This window comes from Chaetura pelagica, unplaced genomic scaffold, assembly GCF_000747805.2.
Source record: "Chaetura pelagica isolate M959 unplaced genomic scaffold, ChaPel_1.0 scaffold438, whole genome shotgun sequence".
Lineage (NCBI taxonomy): Eukaryota > Metazoa > Chordata > Aves > Apodiformes > Apodidae > Chaetura > Chaetura pelagica.
The window spans coordinates 212,110-224,470 of NW_009954113.1; the positions used below are offsets into that span (position 1 = coordinate 212,110).

The 12,361-nt window shown below is 41.2% G+C and overlaps 2 protein-coding genes across 2 annotated transcripts in view; one reads left to right on the plus strand and one right to left on the minus strand.

Annotated features, from left to right (window-relative positions):
- The first annotated feature begins 738 nt into the window (after window positions 1–738).
- On the plus strand, window positions 739–6,633 carry NSMCE1 (non-SMC element 1 homolog (S. cerevisiae)). Its single transcript, XM_010002583.1, has 7 exons — window positions 739–891; window positions 2,740–2,861; window positions 3,675–3,752; window positions 4,126–4,272; window positions 5,218–5,334; window positions 5,964–6,084; window positions 6,551–6,633. Exons 1-7 carry the CDS (start codon window positions 774–776, stop codon window positions 6,631–6,633), a joined length of 786 nt encoding a protein of 261 aa, XP_010000885.1. The 5' UTR covers window positions 739–773.
- Window positions 6,634–7,955: 1,322 nt separating this feature from the next.
- KDM8 (lysine (K)-specific demethylase 8) overlaps window positions 7,956–12,361 on the minus strand; it is a 170,530-nt gene continuing 166,124 nt past the window's right edge. Inside the window, exons 2-6 of the mRNA XM_010002584.1 lie at window positions 11,428–11,560; window positions 10,492–10,533; window positions 9,655–9,804; window positions 8,350–8,442; window positions 7,956–8,226 (exon numbers count right to left, since the gene is read on the minus strand). Of these exons, the coding sequence (XP_010000886.1) occupies window positions 8,062–8,226; window positions 8,350–8,442; window positions 9,655–9,804; window positions 10,492–10,533; window positions 11,428–11,560 (583 nt within the window). The 3' untranslated portion in view covers window positions 7,956–8,061. The remainder of the gene's footprint in view (window positions 8,227–8,349; window positions 8,443–9,654; window positions 9,805–10,491; window positions 10,534–11,427; window positions 11,561–12,361) is intronic.

Genomic DNA, 12,361 nt, shown 5'->3' on the forward strand with positions numbered 1-12,361 from the left:
CGGGAGCCGCTGGCAGCCGGGCCCGGGCGGTGCGGGGTCCGTGCCTGCGGCCTCTGCGCTCGGGGGGTCCGGAAGCTCCTTTTTTCTTGCGAACAATTAACGATTATTTGGCTACAATGGTCGAGGAATTTCTTGAGTGCTTTTATTTAGTTCTTTAGCCCTGCAGAACATTTAGAGGAGGGTTTTCTGGCCAAAGTAAGTTACACTCTAATTAGGCAACTTTTGAGGATACGTAGTAACCAGAAGCATCTCAGAGGAGCCCGCGCCCGCTGCTGTGTTGCTTGGGGCACGTGCCACTGCTGGTTTCGGTCCTACAATGGTCGAGGAATTTCTTGAGTGCTTTTATTTAGTTCTTTAGCCCTGCAGAACATTTAGAGGAGGGTTTTCTGGCCAAAGTAAGTTACACTCTAATTAGGCAACTTTTGAGGATACGTAGTAACCAGAAGCATCTCAGAGGAGCCCGCGCCCGCTGCTGTGTTGCTTGGGGCACGTGCCACTGCTGGTTTCGGTCTGGGGCTGTGAGAGCCTCGTGCCCCTCTTCTTTTATGCTGCAGCTAAAATTAGTTGCACTTTTGCATCCTTCTCCTAGAGCCCTGGAGTTGTCCGCCCTCTGTATTCTGAGAACAAGAGGGGGATCTGCATCTTTGCCCTGACTCAGTGTTGGAGAGTTCAGTGGCAACCTGGCACGGGCTGCGTGGTTTTGATGTGTGTGAACACGCGGGTTAATTCCAGCTACACCTCCTGCAGCGCTTGGAGCCTGGTGGAATATTGTGATGGCAGCTCAAATGACCGATGCCCATCGGCGGTTCCTGCAGGTCCTGATGGCTCACGGGGTAATGGAAGGATCAGGGGTGAGGAAACTGCACCGGCGCTGCTGTGAGATCCACAAAGGTGTGTTTCTCTTGCAGGGAAAAAGCAGGGAGATGGAAGAACCTTTCTTTTCCCCTGGTGCAGCTTACAAATAATTAGATTTCTGAAAGCATGCACTATCTAAAAAAAGTTAAAAAACTTTAATGAGTTGAGTTTTCTCTTACTTTCCTAAAAGGTAAAATGAGAAAGCAGGAGGAAACTGGAGTTTTTATGAGGTCAGACTCATAAAGAGCACTTTTTATTTTAGCAAAAAAGTTTTTTTATAGGTTATATACTTACATTTTTTTTGACATTGATAATACTGAAATTTCCAGAATGCTCTATTTATTTGACAAGGTTTCCTGTGGAACAGAAGATGAAGTGTATGCTGTCATCCATCTTGAGTAAATCTATCACATCATGGTCAACTGGTTAGTTTTAGTATATGCTATACCAAGCTGAATTTTGTAGCACATGTGACAAAAAATGGGTTGTATACTGTCAAATCTGTTTAAAATTCATGTTCAAACTGAAATAGGGCAGAAATGTGTAATCAACTTGATAAGGATTTTTTTTTTCCAGAGATCTGCTTACAGATCAGAGCTCTCTATTTCATCTTCACTAATTTTGAAAATGTGGTTGGCACGAACTGAATCAAGCTGTGATGAGTAGCATGTTCAGTGCTAATTTATCAGTAGGTATTAGATGGGCCAGTTGTCTGGCTCCCAGAAAATAGCAAACAAGTAAAATTCCACTATTTTAATATTTTCCTAATTTATAAACAAAATGGAAAAGGACAAGGCATTTGTAAGAACAAAAAGTGTCATTTGAAAGGAGACACCCAAATGCTGCTTGAATTAGCTGTTTCCTGACAGCAGGTGCCAGGCAGGTGGCACAACAATTTGACAGAATTGTACTTCCTTTAATATTATACTTACTTTATTATTGTTTTTGCTGTTTGTTGGCATTGCTCACTTAAGGAGTCTTATAGATTGGAATAATGACCTCTCTGGGCAGGATCATCCGGTATTTTTGCAGTGTAGGATGCGCTGCAGGATAGTTGGCTTTTGAAGGTGGGGCCTCTTGTCTGCTGTAGTTACACAAGTAACAACTGGGAATGGTATCAAGTTAATAGTAACTGGTAGTATTTTTGAGACCTCAATCATTTTTCTAAAGCTATGAGCTGTTACTTTAAACTGTTGTCTGTTGAAGTCAACAGAAATTTTGCCACCAACGTCATTTTCTTTTGGATGGACAGTCTTGAGGGCATGTTTTGTTGCTGTGCAAGCAAAACCCATAGCATGTATTTCTAGAGAAGGACTTCAAAGTCCATCTTAACTATAGTTGTCTGTGATAGAACTTCTAGAAGTTCTGGTGGTGTTTAATTTGTTTGTGGAACATGACACAAGATATTGCTTGTATTTCTAAAATGCTGGAATTTTAAGTTTTCTGGTATGTAACTTGATCATTTGCATGCCCTTAATCTGTGAAACAGAACACAAAGAAACAAGGAATCTTTTGATGTAAATGAAGGAAAGGCAGTATAGTTTTGCATTGTGCACAGTAGTTTCTCCTGATTATGTTTTAGTTTCAGTTCAGCTTAGTTAAAGTCACAGTAATTAATGGGTCAATGCTGTGGGTTCTGTGCAGCAAACGTTTGGACTCTTCTAAACTCTGACTTTCAAGGAGCTGGGCTTCTCTGAAAGCTCAGTCAGCAGCACAAAATGATGTCTGCTGAACGTAGCAGACCTGTTTGAACTCTGCCCCACCAGCTTGTGGCGCTTTTACTTGGGGAAAAGTGTTTCAGCACATAAAACAGAAACAGATCTGCCTGATAAGTAGTTGTTTGGGGGTTTGTTTGTATATGTTCTTTTTGAAATTTATTTTCAGTCTACTATGCGCATGATAAACTGGATGATTTCATCAGTGCCATTAACAGCCACCTGCAGCCCTTGTTCATGCAGGTCCGGAAGGGGATGTCGGAGGATGACGGCAGAGCTCACTACGCGCTGGTAGGTCCGAGCTGTGCTGCCCCCGCACGGCCCTGCGGGCTGCTCGTGGCACGGGGAGGGGGATGAACTGCCAGCAAACAGCCTGGGGCCGACAGCACTGGCTGATTTATTGAGCATAAACCGTGCTGAAGTGAGATTTCTTTTTCACAGGAGACTTTCTTTCTCAAGAGGAATTTTTAAGCTAGAAAGGACGGAGAGCCCAACAGGAGTTTTGTTTTTCTCTTACTCAAAAATCAACCTAGCATAGAAGGAATTGCTAAGGAATGGCCTGTAAAGATTCTGTAGATGCTCTGCAATGTGCATGCCAAAGAGGGAAGGTTATATAGTAATTTCAAAAAGCAGGAGGTAATCTAACATGAGCTGCTGCTTTTGACCTTTCTGCGTTACTTTGCCAATTAAGTTGAGCTAATAATAAACAGCAGTAGCATGTGCAATGAGTATGAAATACTTGTAACTGTTTTTCACAAACAATGTGTATTGTAACATAGTTACTGCTACTGTCCAACACCATGTCCTGGTGTAATACATTCTATTGTATAGAACTAATGTTCTGTATTAACACTATAGGGGGGAGGTGGGATTGCTTAAGAGTTTGAACTGGGCAGACACTGCTGTGGAGAATGTGGCTGGAAGATCAGGGGTTGTAAAGAAAGGACTTGACTACCATCATGTGCTGTCTTTAAGGAACAGCCTCTTTCCTGTCACTTAAATAAATATATGTTAAATGTAAGATGCATTATTTGCCCCAGAGGATTTTTTACAGTTTATAGTGTTGAAATACAAAGACACTTTAAAGTATTGTTTTTCTTGTAGGTGAATTTGGCAGAAACTGAAATAACTAAAATGGCATCTGACTATACAGAAAATGAATTAGAATTGTTCAGAAAAACAGTAAGTATGCCAGTTATTAGTTGGTAAATAATATTATTTCTGTAGGTACCATCTTAAAATGAATGGCAATGAAATGAACAGAGATGTGGTTCTTGAGGTAGTTGCCCGGAGTTGTGTATGTTGGGGGTCCCTGGATGCAGCTTCAAGGGGCAGCACTAAACAGCTCTACTTGGGAAGTGTTTTCTTGATGAAGATTAAAACTGTCGAGTAACAGTGATTGTTTTAGCTCTTGGCTTTTGTTTTACAGTTCTGGTTCAAGCCATATACCATAGTATATCTCATATGTTTGGGTGCTGTAAAAGTTGCACATTACTGTAAGATATGTCTAATTGCATGGGCTTTTTTTAATAGCTGAAAAACTTTCTTTCTGTAGATGGACCTAATCATTTTATCAGAAAATGGCTTTGCCTCTTCTACAGATATTTTAAACTTGGCTGACCAACTTAAGACAAAAAAAATGAAGAAAAAGGAAGCAGAACAAGTGCTGAAAGTTTTTGTGGAGGATAAGTGGCTCTCTGAGGTAACTGCTGTGGCTTTTCAAATATTTGTATTTTAATAGATCCAGCTATAAGTTTATTACGGATGTGATGGCAGAAACTGGAGCTGCTATTTAATGGATGATGGCAAAAATGGTTTAATGGGACCTGTGCTAACTGCTGCTCCAGTGATTTTTTGCAGAAAAGGCAAAAGTCCTTGGGTAGGTCTGTACAGGACAACATGGTTTCAGTTTCTAGTACCTGGGTGAGGTGTGTCCATGTGTGCAACCCTGCGTCGTGATGCGCACACGCCCTTCATGCGCAGCCACGGGGTGTACTTGGCCTTGGAACAGGAGCTGGGGAAAGCTCTTCACGGTGACCAGTGCCCTTAGTTACACTTAGAATATATCTTGATAAGCAAAACTTGTTGAAAACTCCTGTACCAGAAAGGCATGGGCATATTTTAAAATCTCCTTGACTTCATGAGGGAAAAATTTGTTTACCATGCAGACACTGCAGGTGCTTGGCAAAACAAGTGAGACCTCAGTCCCTTTTCCCCTGGGTTCACTGCATCATAGATCTGCAACCTGCTGCTACACACTGACTTAATGTCAGGGTGATTTAACAGGTTTTTCAGAGGCACCTCCAGCAATAAATGCCCAGATTTTCCTGAAAACTAGTAGCATTTCCACTAATGTGCAAATGGAGAGTTCCAAAACTGCATGTCTTTGTTAAAGAGAGCATCTTTGCTCATCTGTACCTTCTACAGACTAGATCTCTGTTAAAGGTGTGAGATATTTATTCTGATTCTCTAAACTAATTTTGCTACTTCAAAAGTATTTTGTCTTTGCATTATTCAGTGTCAGCATGTTAGTTTCACTGTGGCAGAAAAAACTGGATGTCAAATGCTTGCGAGCAGGTGGTTAGAAAAATCAGAAAAGGTAAAAGAAATTACAAGAAATTGCTCATTTCACCACTTGTTTCCTTAGAGAAATGGAGAATATACTCTGCATACTCGCTGCATAATTGAGATGGAACGATACATTCTCAGCAATTACCAAGATGTGGCAAGGAAGTGTAACATCTGTCACAGCCTTGCCATCCAGGTAACATTTGTTCTATCACCTCAGGTGGCATCTGCTAATGCACTTACATGGTCACAGCTGAAGTCTGTGATACTTCCCTTCGAGTTGTTAGGCAGGCACTGAAAAATTCTGGTTTTGTCATCTGTTAATGGTGCTCATGTAGATAAAGAACATCTCCCTCCTTTTTTCAGTGAAGGTATATAATCTTCTGTCTTTGGAAAAAAACATGTCTTGGACCAGTTTTAATAGCTACTAAGTTACCGGTTTAGTCTTGTGTAAATGGTTGCAGCCTTAACTCCTGTTCCAAAACTACTGCATTGTCTTCCTTCTCAACCCTGCATCTTCTCATCTTCCCAACTAACATCTTTCCATGTTACTTTTTCCCAGTTGTTCTCCTTTATTGCACCCATATAGGTGTGTTGTCTTTCAAGCTAAATTTTACCTGTATAGGGAAATGGTATTTCCTGTTTCCTAGTTTCCAGTTACCTCCTTGTATCATTTAACAGCTTTGACTTTTGAGCATTCACCAAATGTTCTGCGTGACCATCCTTTGCAATAAGACATTGCCTATCTGCTGCCCTTTGTAACAACGTCATGTTAAACTGAAGGACAGGGTACTAAGACTTTCTTATTCACAATCCTGATTTCAGAGTCAAGTATGTGAATCCTGTGGGACTGCAATGCACTTACCTTGTGTCAGGAAGTACTTCAGAGCTCCCACCGAACCGCGCTGTCCCCAGTGCAATGACTTCTGGTCTTGTGACATTCCAGGTACCCAGGAACCTATTTCAGATTGAGTGCAATAATACTAGAGAATGGGCTGTGATATTCAGTGGCACTGCCTGTATTATTTGTAACTGTAGTTGAATCAGTTATTTCTGACTTCAGTTGTATGTTTTGGACAGTAAACTATACCTGGGCAACAATAAGCCCTCAAAGAGCAAGGATTATGCCTCATGGTCACTGGTAGATCCTCTGCATATTGTTTATAACAACATTAAAGGAGTTGGGGAGGGAACACAGAATAGAGGACAGACACAACACTACACTAAAACTTCTGGAATACCAAGCTTTTAAGGAGAGCACCATCTCTTCAGAAGCTTCTATTTAGCCAGGGAAACTGAACATCCTGAACAGGAACATGGGAATATAAAAAGCATTTTAAAAATCTGGAGGCTATACAATATAGTCCTTTTGTGTGTGTCATTTATTACCTTTCCTTTTGTTTTCTTTACAGGTGTGAGTCGGATAGACTCCCAGTCCCCATCAAAAACAGGGAGAGCAGAGAGGAGCCCCAGTCTCAGCATGAGACGATGCTAGTCAAACTTGGTTTCAGTGAAATCTCTTCCCCTCTCTTGCAGAATAACCAGACTGTTCATTAGTAATAATGTATTGTTCAGTGTACTTATTTCTTCCTTCAGTTTTAAGACTGACAATAAACCTGTAATTTACATTCCTGTTCTTCAGTTATGCCTGCACAGCTTTCTTGGAGGCTGTTTTGTGTATGCAGTTCTCCATATTCTTGGGTAGGGACTCTCAGTGTGTTTGGGAAAGAAAGATGCAAATGTTTTCAGTTAGTCCTGCCAGCTGATCCATGCAGGTGAACTATTCACAGAGCCTTTTTCAGCAACAGTGTTTCCTGTTTGTACAGTTTCAGTTGCACAATTGAAAATGAAACCTGTTACTAGTACCACAGGGCTTCAGGTAGGTGAAAAATGCAGCACTTGTGGTCTCCTCACTAAGAAGGCTGGCAATAGTTTGAGCACTTTCTGTTGGCACTGTTGCTTGGGTTTTGCCCCTTCTTTAGACACAGAAGAGATCATCTGACAAAAGGCCAGGTCATGACCAGCTATACTCAATAATGAGAGAATATTCCTACCATCAAAATTATTGGGAAGGAGTAGGGTAAGACTTCTGGGGCTATGCCAGCTTACATCTGCAAAGCATTGAAAAAAAAATAGTCTTAAGACTCTTAGTTTTTAGTATTAGCACTTCCTGCTCCAGTTTTATGTAAGGATGCTTCTTCCTTTGAGAGTGACTTGAAAAGAAAGACAAGGACTAGATATTACCAGGTACCAGAACAGAATGATTACTATGATTACTACAGCCTTACCAGAATGGAATGGCACTGTATCTTTTCCTTGGTAGAGATCTATGACAATCTGCAGAAGGCAAGTGTCAGCAGTTCAGCTGATGGTTAATCACAGCATGATTAAACTTCAGTTTCTTTAACTGCAATTAAACTATGGATTAACTACAATTAATTCTCTTCCACCCAGGAGACTAGTTTTGCTTCATGTTAGTTTTTTTTTCAAACAGATTGAACCTTTGGGTAGCACCATCCCTCATTGTTGATGTAACTCCAGTTTTTACAATTATTAAATCCAAGCAGAAGGGAACAATACACTGAGGTTCCAAAGAGAGTCTGCAGCAGGCTCCTGGCAATGTACACAGGTGTACAAGGTGTTGACCTAACATGCTCTTTATGAGAGGTTCCTATAAGAAACACCCACAGAAATAAAGGAGCTGTAGCATCTTCTATTTGTCCATCCAGATCCTGTCACCATGCTGACACAAGAGTTTGTTGGGTTTTGGTTTGTTTGGGTTGCTTTTTTTTTAAATCCACCTCTAACCTCTGGATGGGGAAGAACATTCTCATGCTTAAAAATAATTATCTTTTGAGAAGATGCCAGATGTTACTTGTCCTGATTTTTAATTGCTATTACAGACTTTATGTGAGGTTCAGAACTATGACCACCAGAAACTGACAGAAAAGCTGATATCGAGTGATCGTACATAGTGCCAATATTTAACTGGAATAAACAGAACCTGTCCAGGCATCAGAACACAGGACTGAAACGCAGCCTTCCTGAAATTGGGGAACTTAATTAAGTCAGGATCTTCCACATCAACCTATAAAAAAACCAAAACAATCATCAGTAGCATGTCCTTATTCAAATATGACTTGATAAAGTAACATTAAAATACATACAAATATTTTTAAAATTGATATTAAAATTTCAGGCAACTATTTACCTGACTAGTGTTGTGAAGAATGTGGCTTTCATGTGGGTACAGGTTTTCTGAATCTTGTGGTGAATACAGACGGATATACTTTCTTCCAAATACCTGCATGTGGTACAATAAATGTATCTGTCATTAACCTACACAGTACTGGATCAGGTAAAATACACAAGAAATACCCATTATCTTTGTTGGTGATAAGTAGAGACTGCTACAAAAAGAAGTTAGAAAAAAAAAAAATCAGACTATTGGAATTGAAGTGCCTGTTCTCTTGGAGCAGGTAAGAGTTTGAAATACCAGAAAATTTCTTCAGCCAAATTACTCTCAATTCAAAGTTCAAGGCACCCAATTTATACAGTGGCATTTGGGCTCTACATAGCTAGAAGTAGTTAGAAGAACTGAGAATAAAGAGATTGCATCTTCTCTGAAGGTCACATCAGCAGTCAGAGGTACCAGAAGAGTGACTGCTAAGCTTTCACAAACTCCATTAGCTCTTATTTCTGTGCGATTAATAAATTAGGTCTTTCATTGGAGTGCTTAATTGAAAGGCCTAGAGTTCATAAGCTAAGTGGATTGACCTGAACACTGCACTGATCTGCAAGTTGTCAGTGCAGATAATGAAGTGTCAGAAGAAACAAGAGGCTGATGCTGCAGTGACACCAGTGGGATGCCCATGGGAGGCACAGGGTGAAGATTCACGCTGCTTGTGCCAGGATTCAAGTTTTCTTCACAGTCCAGGTGTGACTGTATTTGCCCATGAAAGAGTCACCCATGCTCTGACCAACCCCTGTACTTGCTGGGTCAGGGCCCTGTGCAATGTGAGGTTGAGTGCACAGCTCATGGCCAGCACCCCTAGGAACTGGTTTCCTACCTCAGGGAAATGCTATGATCTCTGCAGCAGCTGCCACCCCGCCAGCAGGGATCCTTCCACTTGGTTACTTTTACTTGTGTCTTCCTGCACTCCACAGCCACAGTTTAAATGGCATCAAGAGGCAGGGCAGTTTTAATTGAAAATGAAAACTGTCAGTCACTTGCTGTTCAAATTACACTCTTTTACAGCACTGGCAAATACTCTCTTCAGGCAGAAGAATTCAAGTTCTGAAGTTTGATAGCAAAGTATTGCTCCCAGTTCAAGACCTCTTATAATGGACTTTCACCCCAAAAAATTGCCAGTAAGTTTTACATAGTGTGCATAGTAGGATTCTTCTCTTTCTGAATGCAGCTGTATGTGTGCATCAGGGGGGTTACCAGGGAAGAGGATCCCAGTACAACTGCACAGCAGTCACAAACATCTGGTGTAGTAAGTAGAATACAGACCTGGGCTAGAAAATTTTGCTGGGGATCCTGATGGAGAGGTGAGATTGTGCCCTTGGGACCAAACCAGGCGTTAATGGTGATCTCATCTTCTTCCCCTTCTCCCAGGCAGCAGTAGTCAGGGATACCGATATCCTCTTTCAATTCTGGGATCTACTCCCATAAAGAAATAAACATTAAAAAGAGTAAGTGCTGACTTGTCAAACATATATAATTGACAGAACAGAGGAACAAAGCTTGACACAAAGAAATGACATGCTTGTCCAGCAAAGGCAGAACTGCTGGGAGTCTGCAGGAAATGTCCTTGCACTTTCTGTCCTAGTAAGCAGATTCTGTTGGAAGGAGAACTGGGAGAAAGAAAGGGGTTTCTTACTCTTCCCTTTGCTTTAGCAGAAACCAGAGTAACCCACAGGAATATGTATGTTTGCTGTTCTTGGGAAGGGGCACGTGATGTTTTATATGCTTAGCTATATGCTGTGAGATTCCTTCTTATGTCTTCCACCAACCTAATTTCTGGTTAACTGGAAAGACATTTCAGAGTATGGTGAACATATCACCACTGAAGACTGTTTCCTGTCCAAATCTCCTCCCTGACTTACATGTCCTTTGGGGAAATGCTACATAGGTACCAAAACAGTCCTCAGGCTGAAAGTCTTCACCCCCAAAAGGCTTTTGTTTCCATGCCTTTGGAGCCACATGGAACAAACCCCTCCTTCTGTCCTTCAAGTGTGATTTCTTTATGTGCCCTTCCATCCTGTAGAGTTGACATCCTCAGAGATGACCTGTGCCACAAGGGGAACATGTGACTGCAGAAAGATAAAAACATTTGCTCCGTTTTACCTGATCGAAAAGCTGGTGCTGAGCAAGATATCCCACACTGTTCTGAAATTACAGCAGAGAAAGACAAAAAAACATAGTGACATAAGGGTAGGACTTCCCAGTCAGTTAATTTACTTATTGGTAACATCCATTTCCAATGCCCTATTTCAGAGCACTAGATTTGTTTCAACAGTTGTCTCCTCCCCACTATACAGGGGTCTTCTGAAACAGTAACTTAGAACTACACTGAAATTCTAAGAGTGTAGATACATCCTCACAATCAACAAACTAATTAGCTCCAGTGTCTGGAAGAAGCCCAGTGATAATCCTTCGGAGTCTGGACTGTTCTGCTGTCAATCCTGTGAAAACACTCTGCACCTTTATAGCCAGACCCTGCTGGAACACACACTAGTTCACCTTCACTCCCTGTAAGCATCTCAACATTCTATTCCAGGCTGCACCACAGAACAATTTGCAAAGACACATGGTCCTTCCTACCAGAAAACTACAAAACAGAAATGAGGGCTTCAGATCCTCAGCTGAGAAAGTAAAAGGACATGCAACTGTGAATCAACTTTTTTGTATTTTTACTGGTGACACATGAATTTGGATCATGATTCTAGCTCTCATTAAGCAGTTTAATAAATGAGAGGAACAAAACTGCTGGCTGAGGATTCCTTGTCCTTAGACTCCACCATTCAAGCTTTTGCTGCAGAAGGTATCCATCTATTAATCAAATTCCATTTAATTATATATGAAAAAAAAAATCAAACCTAGCTAACTTTGCAATAACTGTTTGTAGCTTCAGATCTTGAAAATATGTCCAATCTTTACATACAGAGTTGTGCTTATAACACACCCCCTCCCTTGGCGTCACCTCTAAGCATGTTTGTTCTAAGCAGAAAATCTGTGCCAGTAACACCTGCAGGATTTGGGGATGAAACACGAGTGACAGACCTGATCCACAATATACTGGTTGATGAAGTCACTGACAGTCATGAGCTTCTGAGACCATTCCTCATCTGTGTATCGGGAGCCCAATTCCACGGGGACCGTGCGGCACCCTGCGACTTGACAAAAATAGTCCACACTGAAATAAAGAAAGCTCTATTACCCTTTTATACTGCTCTTCTCATTGAGCACAAGGAAATAAAGAAAACCCAATCTTTTAGAGTAATACAACTCTACAAGCATAAGTTTCTTCTCTCTAAAACCAACAGACCAGAGAAAAAAAAGGTAACAGAAAAGGACAGAAGCAGCAAGGAAACAAGCAGTCAAGTTCGTGTGCACATAAAGCCACAAATGTCTGTTTTGTTTTAAAACCTTGCCTCAGTTAACTACTGGTATGGCAAATCTTCTTACTGCCTATTGCTACATTTGCTAAATAAAATATTGTATCTTTTTATCAATAATGCTACATCAACTCTCTGTCCCTGCCGAATTCTGTATACAAGTGCCAATAACACCCACCCTCCCTAAAGCCAGAGGAATTACTTTGAAAGGTGGTACACACCTCTCCAGTGACAATATTGATTAAATGAAGTTTATCTTTTTAAAGCACTGACATTAAGCAGTGGCACACCTTCCTGCAAAAAAAACCAAACCCACAATCTCTGTGAAATAACAAGTGTGTTCAGTTAATGTCTATTTTACTTTTGGCTGTGGAATGAAAGCAATTGCTCTAAACACCAGTGTTTTTCCCCCTTTCCTAAGGAAGCAGGAGCTTCATCTCACAGATACTCAATTATCAGTACTGGAAATGTTGGCAGTGCCACGTTATTGCTCCTGAATCCGCTGCACAAATCATCAGCGAGGTCCAAGATGTAAAAATCACGGATCCGTGTCTGACTGAGACACGGGCAGCTCACGGAGCAGCCAGCAGCGCCTGCTG